At 40.5% G+C, this 18,931-nt stretch overlaps 1 protein-coding gene across 1 annotated transcript in view; it reads left to right on the forward strand.

Moving 5' to 3' along the window:
* The first annotated feature begins 309 nt into the window (after window positions 1-309).
* The window catches only part of CCDC81 (coiled-coil domain containing 81), a 38,502-nt gene continuing 19,880 nt past the window's right edge, over window positions 310-18,931 (forward strand). Inside the window, exons 1-8 of the mRNA XM_075198689.1 lie at window positions 310-437; window positions 1,520-1,595; window positions 6,761-6,822; window positions 9,101-9,257; window positions 10,290-10,546; window positions 11,688-11,776; window positions 13,207-13,352; window positions 16,955-17,072. Coding sequence (XP_075054790.1) covers window positions 1,529-1,595; window positions 6,761-6,822; window positions 9,101-9,257; window positions 10,290-10,546; window positions 11,688-11,776; window positions 13,207-13,352; window positions 16,955-17,072 — 896 coding nt within the window. The 5' untranslated portion in view covers window positions 310-437; window positions 1,520-1,528. The remainder of the gene's footprint in view (window positions 438-1,519; window positions 1,596-6,760; window positions 6,823-9,100; window positions 9,258-10,289; window positions 10,547-11,687; window positions 11,777-13,206; window positions 13,353-16,954; window positions 17,073-18,931) is intronic.

Here is an 18,931-nt window from a genome sequence, read left to right on the forward strand (position 1 = left end):
TTACATGTTACATACAGAATAATAGAGTTGTCCTATACATTAAATCAGTATTGGAAAAATAGGGACAATGTCACCCAAAAATAGGGACATTTAATAATAATAAATAAAATTATCCAGGGACAAGCTTTAAAACCTTGGAATGAGGTAATGTCAGTAGGTAATGACGTCATGTCACTGTCAGTAAGTTTACTGACAACCACGTGACCCTCCTGGCTGACCGCTGAGCTTAGTGCTCTGCCTGAGGGCACAGCCTGCGCGTCACAGTTTGCGCCACGCCCCCCCCCCCCGACCGCGCGTTCACGCACCCCATGCCCTGACTTTCACGGGAACCCGCCGGTGACGTCACTCCTAGCAACAGCCGGGGATCCGCCGCGCGTCCTAGTGACCGGCGCGCCCCCGACACATCATCCAGCAGCCGGGGTCCCGGGAGACAGAGGGTGAGAGCCGGGGGACTGGGGGGTGATCTGTGTGTGTGTGTGTGAGAGAGACAAGGAGCTCATCCAGGTGCTCTCTCCTCTGTCAGATGAATAATAACCACAATCAGGAATAAATGGATTAAATAGAAGTTTTTGCTACATTGATGCATTAGTCACTCTGTTGTCTCTCCAGGGACTAGAGGGTTAAACATCCAGCATGGTGGGATTTCAGTGATCATAATATATATATATATATATATATATATATATATATATATATATATATACTGTACATATACATTTATATATATATATATATATATATATATATGTATTGGGCAGAGTTCTCACCTCCGCAGAACTTGCAATCTAATTTTCTGATGTCTGGTACAAGGAGCAGGGGTTGGTAGTGATTAATTGTTTGGTCTGCTGATCCTATTGACCTCTGGAGTAAGTGTAATTTGTCTGTTAATATGCAATATTTAATTTCACACTACACAGGGCCCATATATGTTTTTATCGTTATCAAGACAAGATTCTTACATGTTGTTGAGGTACTATGTTTGGCACAGGACTTATTCACGGAGAACATGCTTAAACGCTTGTGAAATGTGTCATGGTTTTAAATAATTGATTAACTCCTGAGTTGTGTTTTTGTTTTACATTGGACGCATTTTTTAAAAATGACTTTTAACGCGTCAAAACGTTTGCTGGGTTTAGGCTGGTTCTTTGGTCTATAAAACTTCCCTAGATTACATTAAAAACCATTTGTGAATTTTTCACTGCTGTCGGTGACATTGAAATATTTTAAGAAATGACTGTAAAATATTCACATAAAACACACCCAAAAAATGCAATACAAATGTGCTGAATATACAGACGGTTTAACAGATGCAGGTTTGCGAAATGGACCAATAACGGATTAAAAAAAAAAATGAATGCAACTCCAAGTACCTTTTCCATGCAATTTTAAAATAGGAACAAATTTGACTCCAAAAAAGCTTAAGTATACAAAGGATAAACTGTTAAACTAGATATTAGAATCTAGCAGTTGTCTATAAATTGCAGTCTTGTTTTATTTTATTGTCCTTACTCTCCATTAGTTCTGGAAAATGTTGGATTTTTTACAAGATGCTGACAGAAATGGGTTTCCAACACTATCTAAGCTCACCGAGGATGGTAAGTAATTGTTTAACTGGTGAGTTCTGTTCAGAAATACTGTTAATAGCTTAATAAAGTTTATTCCCTTTTAACTACAACTTCCAACTACGGTCTCACCCTGGAACTGTTTGGGGGGTGTAAAGAGGTAATGGATTATTAAATGGAATATCAACATTTTAGATATTTTATTTCATTATTTGTTTATTTATTTATTTTTATCATGGAAGCTACTGTTCATCTACTTTAGATCGGTAGATACGCTCTTTACTTGAGTGTATCTAGCAATTTCTGAACTTCAGAAAACATTCTCTTCTTATATTGCTGTATGTGTTATACATACAACTGTCCCCAGTCTCCACATCGCTGGAATAATAATGAATAACGGCCCTTAGGTTCAAATAAAGCAAAATAGCAAAACGTCGTAAAAGGTGGATCTATCCTCTAACATTATTTATTTTTTATCATTCATTGATCCTTAATATGTAACAAATTAGGATATGGGGCTTCCCTTCCTCTTTAAGTTGGCCTCACACATGGTGAGTTCCTCAGTTTTTGTCCATATTGTCCAAAACAATAAGATCTGTCCAACCAATCCCTGTCTGATATGATCAGGTTGGTCAGACGGATAATCTACCCGGCTGATGACTGCTTGGGCATATTTGTGCCATCGTCTCCCAAGCAGAATGCATGAGATGTATACAATTTGGTTGTTTGTACTAATCCTAACCCTAAAAAACATTATCTGTGCAATCTAACCTTCCATGCATGTAGTAGCCAAACTGGTTGTTCAGTGCTCGGGACAGATGAAAATACAAATATGATTTACTTGTTTCCTTTCTGTAAGTGTTTAATACAAGTTATGGGTATAGCTTGCATTGAACACTCAGTATATTTGCAATATTTGCAATTGGTATCATGTCTTGGGTCCTGCAAAGTCTGAACAAGGTCTTAAGAATATCGACCGGGACAGTGAATCTGTGAATGTGGTTGAACAATGACCTCAATTCACTGAAGTATATATGTGTATCGTCAAATCTGACAGAGATCCAGCAATAGGGCTGCTCTGTGTATCCCACTTTATGCAGTGATAAAACATTGCTCAGTCCTGGATATACCTTTATTTATTCAGCAAGAACACATATTGAAAAAAACACACAGCAATGTTTTGGTGTAATCATCATCAGCTATTTATATAGCGCTACTAATTCCGCAGCGCTGTACAGAGAACTCATTCACATCAGTCCCTGTCCCATTGGAGTTTACAGTCTAGATTCCTTAACATAAACACACACAGACAGAGACAGACTAGGGCCAATTTAATAGCAGCCAATTAAACTACCAGTATGTTTTTGGAGTGTGGGAGGAAACCGCAGCACCCGGAGGAAACCTACGCAAACATGGGGAGAACATACAAACTCCACACAGATAAGGCTCCAACTGCTGTTTCTTGTCGGATTAATGACAGAAAGAACCGAGGTGGAAATTAATAAGAAAAATAAATAAAAAATAAAACAGGTTTATAAGATTTGATGATTCCCTTTGATGATGGATGACAGCACTAAAATATGTGACATACAGAAACACGAGTCATTTATAGCATTTCTCATGTTCCTGTCTGTACAACGTGTTTCATTACACAGTGACATTTATACTATAGCTTTCTAGCCTGCTCTGGTTGCTTTGTGCTCTGTGTGTAACAAGCTGTATGAAACCGCTGTAGTGAAAGATTCTATCATTGATAGGAGTAGGAAGTAGTTCATAATACAATATATAAAATGATGAATATCTGAAAAGGCTTCTACATTATTGTAAAGTTTTTCTTATCAACAATATAGGGAAATTTCACCCTAAATAACCCCTATTCTAAATCCCCTCCCTTCCAATACATATGATTATTAAATAAATAATTCTAACTTTAATACGTAAAGTTAGACAACTGTTAGATATAATATTAAGGCAACGTTTCTCCAAATGTAATAAGTATTACGTTTAGCAAAGCTTCAGACTCCTTTCACCAGGAGAAAGTCTTGTATTGTTTTGTGCATTACTGTATTAAGTTACCTGGTAATAAAGCTACTGTATATTTGTAAAAGATTCAATAGAGAGAAATTTAAAACCCACTAATTAAGTCCATTATCTGCCATTGTTGGACAGGCATGAATTGTTCTCAAAAGTACCTGCCAAAGTGGCCTGTATCACGTCACTGTACTCCCTTCCCAGTGTCTGTTTCATGTACGCTCTGAATGTTCAAAAAGCTCATAAAATATTTTGTTATTTCATTAAAAGCCTAATTAGTTTAACACAGCTGTCAGATGACTTTAAAGGGAAGCTAATACAATATTTGTTTCCTTTGTATTGGTCCAATGTAAACATTAAGGGATAAATATATAAAAATATTCTTGCTGTTGCCCTCTCTCATCCCTATACTAACATCCCTAGAGATATCCCTTCCATCCTTATCCATATATGCTTTATTTTCCAATTGTGAGATTCATTTTATTTAAGACTGTTGTACTTTCAATTTTTTGTGTTGTGCTGTTGATCCCCCCTTTCAATGTTCTGTTCATTCCCATTTGTTATATTGTATAAAAAATCAATACAATATTATATAAAAATTAAAAATAATTCTTGTTAATGGACCTTAGGTTTCTCTAATGGTGCTATGCAGTCTGCTTGCTGAGCTCTCCTCGTACAGTTCCATTATTTGTCTTCTCTTCACCATAATTATTTATCTTTTTCCGGTGCTCTCCTGTCAATCTAGGGGCCAAATATAGAGCATTAATGGGATTTAAAAGGAAGCCAAGAATGCTGGGGGCATTATGTGGTTGATCTGATATATGTTAGTCTCGCAGGCGCAGCATTACATTGTTCATATCTGGCTTTATTTCTTTTTTTTTCTGCTTTCATCCTGTGTTTTTATTTCCCTGTAAGTTATAGGCAGTATATCTTACAAGAGACTGAGCGATCAATAGGAAGAAGAGAGCACTGACAATATGTTTGGGAGATACTACAATATATGTTGTGCTGTAAATATCTGTTGACTTTGTATCTGTTGACAAATAATGGTGGGATAAGATGGATTTAGTGCTATCTGCAGTGTGTATTTATGTATGTTTATAGTCTTGTCCAGATATGTTCAGTTGTTATGTGAGATGAGTCTCACTCTTGAATATTTAATAAAATGTAATTTTATCTGCCTTCTAGTAGGGATTGTGCAGCCTCTTTGTACATAGCACCAGGGGCTGGCAGGCAGACATTAGCCCGGGGAACAAGCACACAGCACCGGCCCATAAGTAGCGGCTATTTTAGTGTTGCTTAACCCAGCTGTACTTTATTATTATAAATCTTAAAAAAGATAAATAATGCAACAAAAAACAAACATCACTTTATGTTGCATTTTATTTTTTATACCTTCTCCCTACAGCACTTTTTTTTTTACATACCTGACTGATTGTAATGGGGTATATATAACACTATATAACTATAAGATCACAACAATAAGAGCAACAAATAACAGATATGTCTGTCCCATAATCACACTACTGCCCACTTCATCACACTGTTCCCCCTTCATCACACTGCTCTCCCTTTATCACACTGTTCTTCCTTTATCACACTGCTCCCCCTTCATCACACTGTTCTCCCTTCATCACGCTGCTCCCCCTTTATCAAACTGTTCTTCCTTTATCACACTGCTCCCCCTTCATCATACTGTTCCCCCTTCATCACGCTGCTCCCCCTTTATCACACTGTTCTTCCTTTATCACACTGTTCTTCCTTTATCACACTGCTCCCCCTTCATCGTACTGTTCCCCCTTCATCACGCTGTTCCCTCTTTCATCACACTGCTCCCCCTTTATCACACTGTTCTTCCTTTATCACACTGCTCCCCCTTCATCGTACTGTTCCCCCTTCATCACGCTGTTCCCTCTTTCATCACACTGCTCCCCCTTTATCACACTGTTCTTCCTTTATCATACTGCTCCCCCTTCATCATACTGTTCCTCTTTCATCACACTGTTCCCCCTTCATCACACTGTTCCCCCTCTGTCACACTGTTCCCCCCTCAATCACACTGTTCCCCCTTTTATCACACTGTTCTTCCTTCATCACACTGTTCTTCCTTTATCACACTGCTCCCCCTTCATCATACTGTTCCTCTTTCATCACACTGTTCCCCCTTCATCATACTGTTCCTCTTTCATCACACTGTTCCCCCTTCATCACACTGTTCCCCCTCTGTCACACTGTTCCCCCCTCCATCACACTGTTCCCCTTTTATCACACTGTTCTTCCTTCATCACACTGTTCTTCCTTCATCACACTGCTCCCCCTTCATCACACTGCTCCCCCTCCGTCACACTGTTTCCCCTCTCATCACACTATTCCTCCTTCATCACACTGTTCCTCCATCCATCACATTGTGCCCCTCATTACTGTGCCCTCATCACACTGTGCCCCTCATCACACTGTGCCCCTCATTACACTGTGCCCCTCATCACACTGTGCCCCTCATCACACTGTGCCCCTCATCATGTCAATCCGACACCCTGGCCCATCTGCACTGTGATGATCGCGGCCATATCACTCACTTACAGTAATTTGGTGCTGCAGGAGCTCTGTAGCACTGTCATTACAGAAATGCGGTACAGGCAGCCTGTGCAGTCCGTGCATAGGTGGCCGCATCGCATACTACTCAATGCAGCTGCATCATCCATTAATACAATATTGTACTACAAGCTGTGCTGCTCATTACTACAAGCTGTAGTACAATATTCTATCAATGGATGATGAGGCCTCATTGCGTAGTATGCGATGTGGCCGCTATGCATGGACTGCACAGGCTGCCTGCACCACATTCCAACTGGACCACCAGGCTGCCCAAGACACAATTTGATTGTCTGGCCCTGGGGCAGAATATGCCCCCCTTCCCCCCAGCCCAGCCGGCCTCTGCATAGCGCTCTGCATACTTGATACGCCTTGTACGCCTTGTGTGTGCAACTTAACTGACAAACAGATCAGACCGGAGTCCAATATTAAGCTTTATAAAAGAGATTGAGTAATCAATAGGAAGAGAACATTAGTAGTTGTTAGTATACATACGTTTCTTTTGAAAAGATGACAACATCCAGAACTATTGTGTATCTCTGCTTTCCTGATCTGTTTCCATGTTTGTATTTCAGATGTTTCCACAATATGGGCTTGTGTATCCGAGTTCATTGAGCATCAAATGTCTCTGCAAAAGGTAATGTGTATATTATTATGTGGTGATAGTGGTCATTACAGATTGTGTTATAAGGTGGTCTGTTGCCTACACTCGGGATATTTTGGATGTCACTGGTCCCTAAGGAATTCATAGGCTGCATTAACTTCAAAGTCGGCCTCTTATCCTGCATAAAACTGAATGATGTCGTAGAAAAAAAAATCGAATTTCTTTTGTTTATGGTAATGTTTTTGTACTGTATGGATGTATGTGTATATTATGAACTCATTCTCTGATGGCTAGTGTACAATACAGACTCCATTCTCTGATGGCTAATGTACAATACAGACCTCATTCTCTGGTGGCTAGTGTACAACACAGAACTCATTCTCTGGTGGATAGTGTACAATACAGACCCCATTCTCTGGTGGCTAGTGTACAACACAGAACTCATTCTCTGATGGCTAGTGTACAATACAGACCCCATTCTGTGGTGGCTAGTGTACAACACAGAACTCATTCTCTGGTGGATAGTGTACAATACAGACCCCATTCTCTGGTGGCTAGTGTACAACACAGAACTCATTCTCTGATGGCTAGTGTACAATACAGACCCCATTCTCTGGTGGCTAGTGTACAACACAGAACTCATTCTCTGATGGCTAGTGTACAATACAGACCCCATTCTGTGGTGGCTAGTGTACAATACAGAACTCATTCTCTGGTGGCTAGTGTACAATACCAACCCCATTCTCTGGTGGCTAGTGTACAATACAGAACTCATTCTCTGGTGGCTTATGTACAATAAAGAACTCATTCTCTAGTGGCTAGTGTACAATAAAGAGATTGTATGAGAATGACACTGTCTTGATAAAGGGCCAAAACTCTGAGTTATGGGTTATCTGCATTCCTCAATAAAGGAAAGAAAAGAATATTTTTGCATTAATGTCTACTTTTGAGTTAAAACTGTCTTGTTGGTGCTGCCTATCTTTTTGGTATTCTTGACTTGATTATTGTGAGCAAACTTTTGTTAGACTTGAAATAACTTTGCATTTTACAATGTTCTACTACTATACAATAGAAATCCCATTGACTGCTGGACATTGTACCATAATATGTCCGTCCCTGGGGCCAGTATACAATACACAGCACACTGGTAGCCCAGCTGAGTTAATATTAACTCAGTTAATTGACCCTGGTGGTAAAGTGTACAATATATAGCCCAGTCCGTGGTGGTTAGTGTACAATATATAGCCCAGTCCTTGGTGGATAGTGTACAATATATAGCCCAGTCCCTGGTGGTTAGTGTACAATATATAGCCCAGTCCGTGGTGGTTAGTGTACAATATATAGCCCAGTCCGTGGTGGTTAGTGTACAATATATAGCCCAGTCCATGGTGGTTAGTGTACAATATATAGCCCAGTCCGTGGTGGTTAGTGTACAATATATAGCCCAGTCCTTGGTGGATAGTGTACAATATATAGCCCAGTCCATGGTGGTTAGTGTACAATATATAGCCCAGTCCGTGGTGGTTAGTGTACAATATATAGCCCAGTCCGTGGTGGTTAGTGTACAATATATAGCCCAGTCCGTGGTGGTTAGTGTACAATATATAGCCCAGTCCATGGTGGTTAGTGTACAATATATAGCCCAGTCCTTGGTGGATAGTGTACAATATATAGCCCAGTCCATGGTGGTTAGTGTACAATGTATAGCCCAGTCCCTGGTGGTTAGTGTACAATATATAGCCCAGTCCATGGTGGTTAGTGTACAATGTATAGCCCAGTCCCTGGTGGTTAGTGTACAATATATAGCCCAGTCCATGGTGGTTAGTGTACAATATATAGCCCAGTCCCTGGTGGTTAGTGTACAATATATAGCCCAGTCACTGGTGGATAGTGTAAAATATATAGCCCAGTCACTGGTTGCCACTGTACAATACACATATTATATTACATTACCCTGTCCCTGGTGGCTAATGCTTACTGTACTTATTTCTCTGCTCCCGCCATCTCCGAACTGCTGCCAACTTCTTTTATTGGCTGATAGCAGCTCCAATCCTTCTTCTCTATTATAAATTTTGCAAGGGGCTTTGAGAGAGGAGAGGGTTTGACAGAGTGTAGCTAGTGGACATATATGGTACAAGGAGGAGGCGCATGTCCACGGCCAGAGGATACAGGACATGACATGACAGGTGTCCGATGTTGTTCCTTTGCTTTAGTATACAGATTGGACCAGCTGGTGATCTGTACAAGACCATCTATGCTGCACGAAGTGTTTAAAAAAATATAATGATTTGTTTTTGTGATTATTCCTCAGGGTGTGCAGATCCCTGGACTGGGAACTTTTACTCTGTCAAGACAAAAATTAAATGTCGGTAACAACAAATTTACTCTCCTACAACGTCCAGTCTTTCTCCTGTCTGAAAAATGTGCTCAGATTCATGGATTAAAGTACAACAAGATATTCACAACTGGTAAGTAGCACAAAGTAAGATTTAAAGGGAACGTATAGTTTCATGTATTGTGCAAATTACTTCTATAGAATAATTACAGATTTTTTATGGCATTTAGTGTCTTATTCTGATGGTTCTACTTCCTGGGGGTTATTCGCTGACATTGCGGAATGATGCAGGTCTACACTAAAGCCATGGCAACCAATGAGACATTGGCTTTCATTGTCTAACATACAATAGACTGATAAAAGCTAACGTCTTAACACTAGCAGTGCCTATGGGAATGCCAACAGAGATGGATGCCATATTATACCAGCTGTGACCATAACTATCCGCCCATATAGTGCCAGCGGCAGTAGTGCCCTGGTACCCCTTGTGACCCCTCCTAAGGCCCATTTTTGAGCAGAATTATTATTATTATTACTAATCTTACTCTGTTTATGGTCTCCGGTATCTGAACCCAGTCCTGCCCTGAATGGTAGATGGACTGGCTGTTGGCTCTCTTTTAGTAAACTCAGCGGTACGCTGTATGCAGATGCAGGTGATCTGTTACAGAGTCTTCCCATGTTCTGCTTTATCCTGCTTTATCCTCACTCCTGGGCACACTCAGGGAAGCAGAAGGAAGGCAGATGCCCAAGAATAAGAATTATGCAACATTCCCTGACAGCTCGCCTCTTTAGGCAACATTATCATATGCTTGATGCATTTTCTTAACCTTCCCAAAATATTCTACTAGATTACCTCCCCTCTATACAGTTCACTGAAACATTGCATTTATTATCCTTCTATATGGAAACAACTTTTTGACACCCAGACCAACATTGCTGTGTGTCCGGATCATACAGCCCACTAAGCACTTCCCATTGTCCCATAGATTGTAAGCTTGCGGGCAAGGCCTTCCTACCTCTCTGTCTGTCTGTATTACCCAGTATTGTTTTATTACAGTGTTTGTTCCCAATTGTAAAACTCTGCAGAGTACGCTGGCGCTTTGTAAATAAATATTAATAATAATGATAATAATAGTAACTATATCTCCCCCTCTTCTATTTCCAGGTGATATTCCAATCGTTCCCCTTAACTTCATTGCCCTGTCTTTTGCCTGCCCCTATAACAGAGACACAATCGAGGGCTGTGTAAAGGAGACCCTCACTGTTTTCTCACGCTCTGTTGCCACCAAACAAAATGTGGAGTTTAGTTTTAAAGGAATCGGAGCCCTGATCATCCGGGAGCTGAAAGTAAAGATGAAGTTTTATAAAGAGTTCGTTAACAGAATGGATGGAACCGGAACTCTGATCAAGTCACTTTCTGACGTAAGTCAATGTGATTCAGTCTGCTCCGTCGAGCCAATTTTCTTGGGCTCTGTGGTTAGATGAAAACCGGGGTTGTGTGACCTATAGGAGGGGGGGGGGGGGTTCTCCTAAATGGATTCTCATTGGTCCTCCTGTGACACCCATGTTCTGCAGTCATTTTAAAGTTGTAAGCAAAAATGTTCAAAGTGCCACTTTAAAGGATTTGTTTGCCTTTTATTTGGGTTAAAGTGCAAAGTAGACCCAAAGATTCTGTTTTGCAAATATAAAACCTCTCCCATATTTGTTGGTTAGATACACTTTCCAATGGAGTGTATCTAACTGGTATCTTTTTGCAAGTGTCTTGATCTTCAGTGCACTGGGCTTATGCTGTCCTCTCCATAGGCCAAGCCCCCAATGCTAAAGTCACCCAGGGCTAGATTTACTAAACTGCAGGTTTGAAAAAGTGGAGATGTTGCCTATAGCAACCAATCAGATACCAGCTGTCATTTATTTAGTACACTCTACAAAATGACAGCTAGAATCTGAATGGTTGCTATAGGCAACATCTTCTCTACTTTTTCAAACCCGCAGTTTAGTAAATATACCCCCCAATGTCAGTAGTTAAAACTGACCAGTCAACAAGTAATCTGCTTTACTTATTTTAAAAAGCTCATAAAGGATTACAAGTAAGATATAAACTACCTGTATCCTGACATATTAAATAAGAAAAGCATTTGGTCTTAAAAATTAAACCAAACCACTATGGATACTACAAGTACACATAGAGCAAAATACTCAGGAAAACATATAAGAAAACATAAACTATACGAGCACTAATTATTGTTACTTCCTTAGTTATATATATGCAGCAAAGCAATAAAATATAACATATTGATGATACTGTTGTTATAAGTTACTATGATTCACCATCATACTATGATACAGTAAGGGGTGAATGTATCTATCTGCGAGTTTCCGGTGGGTTTAAAAATGGAGATGTTGCCTATAGCAACCAATCAGATTCTAACTGTAGAATGCACTAAATAAATGATAACTAGAATCTGATTGGTTGCTATTGGTAACATCTCCACTTTTCAAACCCGCTGGAAACTCTCAGCTTGATACATTTACCCCTAAATGTCATTTTCTGCTTCCTTCTTAGAGACCGGGGACGGCTGATTCTGTCATGTCGGCTGGAGATGCCGGGGACTCCCTGCGCCCTCGGTCATGCGGTGCTCTCCTATTCCCCAGGTCATTTGATTTGCTGTTTAATATAAATTATTACACATTTTTTAACTATTAAACTAAAAATGTTTTCCCCTTTTGGGATAGTGTGAAGCCCACCCAACCGCGCCTCCACCCGCTGGACATTCTCACTCACAGACTATTAAACTAATATCTCAGATCTGCGATTGCTCCACTTTTACAGAATACCCCCTTTCTGTCTGCAGGAAAATATTCACACCCAGATCTGCTACCATGGACACCTCTGTGCCGCTCGCCCACCAACCCTCTTTGTGCTCCATTGCCCAAACATCTTCCATGCCCCACGCACCATGAGGCTCAGTGTGACTTAGATACATCACTGTGGTGCATCTATTGCGGGTGCTGGAGAGCTGGTACATCCATACACAATCATGATGAGAACTATCAGCACTATGTAGCCGCTTCTGATTGGCTGATTGTGAATTGATGCCCCCAGTATTTTAATAATTAGCATGATGGCTTTATTATATTAAGTCATTGACATTTCCATTTGGATTACTGCAGGAAATAAGATCCCATCTGGCCTTTAAAGGGGAAAACAACAGGGTCCTGATCCATGCTGGCAGGCATACTGAGCGCAGTGTGCGTTTGTTTTAACACACACGGAATTCGGGCATACACGTGCCCGAGTTCAACAAGGAGCGGATCTGAAGATACGTGCGCTGATGAATTCGGGTGTAGGTTGCTCTGCTCCTATGTGGAATATATATTCGCAAAAGAACGCAGAGAAAATAAATCAATTAATTTCACCAGTTAATAATATAGGAAATAATGATAAAACAGTTTAAAAATATATATATTTTTCCCTTCATGAAATACATTTATTAGGAGGTTCTTAATGTCCACTGAACATAAAATACATTTTAACAGCTTCTCCTCATTGCAAACACATGTTATAGCATGCATACACAGCCGTCATCACTACTGATCAGGACTTAGACTAGTAGTCCTGTAGCTGGAGCAAAAGGTACGGCAGAAAAACAGGTAACTTTGAGATGCCCAGAACTTGAAAGTAGAAAATGTTCTTCTAGGCTTAAACAATATGTCCTGCACGGCAGGGATATCAGAATCCTCTACAATATTGATGGTGTTACTAATATCTTTAATGAGGGTGTCAATTATATCAATAATTAAAAGAAGACATTTCATCCCTGTTGTCGTCGGAATCTCCGTTTTCTTTTTAACCAATTTCTGATGTTCACACCCAGGACTGAGGCCAGAAAACAAGAGAAACAATAAGAAAAATCTGTATACTACACTATAAGACAAAAAGCCTAAAGAGAAATAAAAATGTTCATGGGCTTACCCCCTGGGTGGCTTCTTGGCCAAATAGAGCCAAATAATCCTTGCTTACAAAGTGGACATTATTTTCCCTTTCATGCTGTTAAGGAAACTGATCTATGTTTCTGCGTTAGGATTGAAATGAAAGCAGCAGACAAATCGGCAGCTATGGAGACAATTCCAGAGGAAACCAGAGATATGGAGAGTGGGGAGGAGCCCAAGCTAAATCAACCAATAGAAAAAGAGCAGGAGGGAGAGGAGCCAATCACCAGCAGAAGAGGTAAGACACAAATCAGTAATTACGAGTGACTGGATAATGGCAGGTCACGTGTTTTGTTTTATGATTTTATTTTGTTACAATGCGCGTTGGTTCAACGTTATAACAGAACTGCCCAAGTACAGTATTTAATGTATCCCAACCAGGCCCTGATTATTTGCTTACATCTGTGTCCAGACAGAACCTAAAAAGCTTAACTAAAGAAAACATGTGAGATAAAGAACCAATGGAAATCTTGATCTTTAAAAATATCATCAATATAACAACATGAACAATGTACAGTTGAAAAAGCCTGGACACAGAATGTGTTATGACAGACTGGATGAAACGAACAACTTTATTATTAACTTGGGGATACATTGTTGTACTGGAGAGCTGACAGATGCACATATATCCGTGGTATTCAAGTACATTAAGGGGAAAACTTCCCAATATATGACAACAGGGGGACTGGCCCTGAAGAGTGAGTGCGACTCTGCAGCTCACTACTCGAATGGTCGTTATGGCCACCATGCACCATAGCCAGTGTCCTATTATCTGCATTACTTTTGTGTCTGGACAGAACCCATCTAATGCTAATGACACTATTACAGTATATTGTGTGACATTTATTATAACTGGTGTAATTAATGATCTGTTTCCATGGCAGATAATCTCATTCTATGAATTTTGTAGTGCTGTGTAAATGTAGGATTCTGATTGGTTGCCATAGGTAACAGCATATTTTTCCTGTGTAGAAGCTATCACACCATAATCCATCATGAGGATATTTCTCAAAGATATTGACAGTTATAAACCACCTTAACAATACAACAGTTCTAAACAAGATGATAATATAATAACATAATATTCTCTATTCAACATACAATTCTCTGATGTCCGAATTGCCCGTGAAGGTTAGAAATAAATATGGACGTAGCATGAAAATGATTAGGGATATTTCCGGTGCAGCATTTCAGAAATGCCATCAAATTGTGCAAAACTTCTAATATCAATAGGTAGAATATGTAATAAAAAATAACTTTTAATACTAGGAAATTTTTTAGGAATTAAAATGGTTTAATAGAGATGGTAACAGCAGTGACAGTCAAGGTTAAAGTGTCCATCAGTTGAATATAGGTGGTAACATCAGTGACAGTTGGGATTGGAGTGTCCAGCAGCTGAATAGAGGTGGCAACAGCATTGACCGTTGAGGTTAGAGTGTCCAGCTGCTGACTACAGATGGTAACAGCAGTGACAGTTGGGGTTAGAGTGTCCAGCAGCTGAATACAGATGGTAACAGCAGTGACAGTTGGGGTTAGAGTGTCCAGCAGCTGAATACAGATGGTAACAGCAGTGACAGTTGGGGTTAGAGTGTCCAGCAGCTGAATACAGATGGTAACAGCAGTGACAGTTGGGGTTAGAGTGTCCAGCTGCTGAATACAGATGGTAACAGCAGTGACAGTTGGGGTTAGAGTGTGCAGCAGCTGAATACAGATGGTAACAGCAGTGATAGTTGGGGTTAGAGTGTGCAGCAGCTGAATAGAGGTGGAAACAGCAGTGACAGTTGGGGTTAGAGTGTCCAGCTGCTGAATACAGATGGTAACAGCAGTGACAGTTGGGGTTAGAGTGTCCAGCAGCTGAATACAGATGGTAACAGCAGTGACAGTTGGGGTTAGAGTGTGCAGCAGCTGAATACAGATGGTAACAGCAGTGACAGTTGGGGTTAGAGTGTCCAGCAGCTGAATACAGATGGTAACAGCAGTGATAGTTGGGGTTAGAGTGTCCAGGTGCTGACTACAGATGGTAACAGCAGTGACAGTTGGGGTTAGAGTGTCCAGCAGCTGAATACAGATGGTAACAGCAGTGATAGTTGGGGTTAGAGTGTGCAGCAGCTGAATAGAGGTAGAAACAGCAGTGACAGTTGGGGTTAGAGTGTGCAGCAGCTGAATAGAGGTGGAAACAGCAGTGACAGTTGGGGTTAGAGTGTCCAGCAGCTGAATACAGATGGTAACAGTAGGGACAGTTGGGGTTAATGTGTCCAGCAGTCGGTGTTTGTTCCATCCAGGTGCATTTGATACAAATGATTCTCATGTAACAAAAGTATTCCAGCACCTTGTGCCATGTAATATAGAGAGTCCCTGTGTAACCTCTGTCTCATGATTAATCCAAGACATTAATAAGGCTCGGTCTTATGTGGTCTGAGCACAAGTAAAGGCCTGGGCTCATACTAGCGGTGCTTTCAGAGAAAAATCTAAATGTGTTAATTAATTCTGGTGGTTGTGCTAGATAGACAGGAAACGATTTACAGTTTCCACCATGTGAGTTCTTAGCCAGACCAGGCAGTTCTTAAGAGCAGAATGTGGAGATGCACCTATGTATACCCATTTACATGGCCCTCAAACCACCTTATGTGGAAGTGCAGGAACACAAGACAATTGTAATAAGAAGGGGCAGTTGTCCATTCCCTATCATAGAGAATCAGCTACGTAATCCCTCCTGGGCACCATAATGCTGTTTATTGTTGTTGATATTGTTGGGACTGATTATACTTTATTACAGTTTATACCTAACGCTCTATGTGTGTAACAGCAAATCAATCTGTAATGAGTGAGCTCTTTATCTGCCCCTCTGAGTGAGCTCTGTGCTGTGACTTTATCCGTGTGCGCTTGGCTCACCGGCGGTGCATACCCGTGTGTGCCCACCTTAGGGGGAACACAGGCGTACGCAGATTTTACTAATTATTTCATTTCAAATAATAAAAGTAACACATACATCATAGTTTGTGCTAAGCCCCTATACTCGGTTCTCACATGTGTAAAACTGATATCAGCAGCTGCCTAGTGACCAGGTTTGATGCTGAATGGGACGCATGGGGGGCGTAATTTATTAAAAAAAAAAAACATTCACAATTTGGCTTCATATAATATAGCAGATATAATATTCCTTCTGGTGTGTTTAAATATGTCCACAATATACAATAATAAATGCATGATCAATGGAGAAAGCACCTATCAGATTCAGAGGTGAATTCACAATCAACCAATCAGAAGCAGCTAGCCGGTGCTAGAGAATGTCATCATCATCAGCGTGTATCAGATACCGCTCCTGACAGGTCTCTGGTCTGCCTCAGCCACTTTGCATGGACACTGAACACGCCCTCAGTGTACGCGGCCTGTGTTAGACCGCCCCTCCCCTCCCCCGTTCCGCCTCTTTAGTCGTAAGGAGGCGTTAATGTCAGACACAACTCTACATACTTGCATATGCACACTCTCTCTTTGTGGACATACACAGTGCAAATGTGTAATTTACACTACACAAACTGGCATCAAGTCTTTAGTATGGTATGCTGGTATGCTCTGAGTATAAATTAATTGCAAAGTCTGATTTATATCTTGTTTCATTTGTGATCTTAAATAATGGCCAAATTGAACAATGTATTCTGTTGCTGTAACAAATCAGTTATTTTTTCGGGTTTTGTGATCATTCTCCTTTAATAAATGTACCTTGTTACAAAGTAGTAATGGCATCATGACCATATAAGTGGTCCAGAATCACATATACAGGTATGTCCATCTGTGTGGTTAGCATGGATTGTATGTTGTAATCTCATCCTTCACTTGCAGGAAATTCACCACCTAAACGTTTGCTGAATAGAGAGATTATGGTGCCGGCCCGAGTTACCGGGATCAGCCTGAGCGAAGACCTGGAGAAGATGACTAAGCCGAAAACTGCTCCAGAACGGTGAGAGAGACCCCAGGGTTACGTGGTACCAGAGATGTGGCCAATCATTAGATTCATAGTGCAGTTTGCCTAAGGCCAATGTGGTGCTTTACATTAATCCACGCACCACAAAGTATAGCACATTGGTGCTATATTACAGAAGAGAGGGAACATTGTACAATGACTCCCAATTGTTCTATAAAAGAGGAGAACATTTTGCCAAAAAAGTGTATATCTATAAAAGAGGAAAACAAATATCTATATATCATGTTTATGTGATGTACATGTCGATGGAAAGATCGTATTCACTGAAAAACCTTTTTTTGGATATCCATATTATCCCAAATAATGGGACTGCAGATCTTATTTAAATCTGGCACATAAAATAAATATACTCGTATTGTTTTTTTAACCTTTTTTTTTTTTTTTTTATAGTGCCAACATATTAAGTAGTGCTTTACAGAGAATCAGTCCCTGCCCCATTGGAGCTCACATTGTACTATATAAAGACACACACATTAACGTTAACTTGCCAGCATGTTTGTGTTCTGTGGCAGGACGCCCACACAAACATGGGGAGAGAATACAATTCCTCAAAGATAGGACCCGGTTGCTATAGAACCCACAGTCACAGCACTATGAGGCAGCAATGATAACCAGCACTTATTAACATGTTATCTATCTATCTATCTATCTGAATATATATATTAGAGATGCTCAGCTCAGTTTTCTGAAAACCGAGCCCACCTAAACTTAGGGGATCCGAGTAGGCTCTCGAGCCGGCTTGTTACTTTCACGCATCCTCAGATCTAAATCGAGGCAAAAAGTCATTGTTGCCTTGTCGGATCTCGCAGGTTTTGGATTCCATAATTACCTCCCTCCCCAGGAGATCCAGCATCATTGCTCACACAGAAACAGGGGTAGCAGTGTTCTTGTCACTCTCCAGTGACATTGCTCAGTGCCATTGCTCATACAGAAACAGAGTTAGCAGTGTTCTTGTCACTCTCCAGTCTCCAGTGACATTGCTCAGTGCCATTGCTCACACAGAAACAGAGTTAGCAGTGTTCTTGTCACTCTCCAGTCTCCAGTGACATTGCTCACACAGAAACAGGGGTAGCAGTGTTCTTGTCACTCTCCAGTCTCCAGTGACATTGCTCAGTGCCATTGCTCACACAGAAACAGAGTTAGCAGTGTTCTTGTCACTCTCCAGTCTCCAGCACCATTGCTCACACAGAAACAGAGGTAGCAGTGTTCTTGTCACTCTCCAGTCTCCAGGGACATTGCTCAGTGCCATTGCTCATACAGAAACAGTAGGGGTAGCCGTGATCTTGTCGCTTGACAAAAAATTACTGGAAATGATTGGAAATTAATGTTATTGAGGTTACTAATAATGTAGGGATAAAAAAGAACCAAATTATGTGATTTTAGCAAAAAAATAGGGATTTTAGAAAAACATCAGGATCCAAAACCAAGACCAAAACACAAAGTTTATCCAGATCCAAAACCAAAACCAAAACATGGGGGTCAGTGAACATCTCTAATATATATATATATATATATATATATATATCTAATATATAAAAGCCTAGCGGCGTGTGTTAGTGTGTGTGGAAAAAACTACAGGGTGACAGAGTGCTCAAGCTGCAGCGCCACCTGCTGGGCGGAGTTATATACTACACTGACCTACTAAATTCTTAGCATTATCTAATATATAAAAGCCTAGCGGAGTGTGTTAGTGTGTGTGTGTGTGGAAAAAACTATTTTCTCAGAAAGGGCTCATCCAATTGACCTGAAATTTGGTATACTGACATTATTTGACAAAAAATTTAGAATAGTGAAGTCAGTTAACTTCCATCTCCCCCTTTCCCCCGTGGGAGGAG

The sequence above is a fragment of the Mixophyes fleayi genome, chromosome 2 (genome assembly GCF_038048845.1).
Source record: "Mixophyes fleayi isolate aMixFle1 chromosome 2, aMixFle1.hap1, whole genome shotgun sequence".
In the NCBI taxonomy this organism is placed as follows: Eukaryota; Metazoa; Chordata; class Amphibia; order Anura; family Limnodynastidae; genus Mixophyes; species Mixophyes fleayi.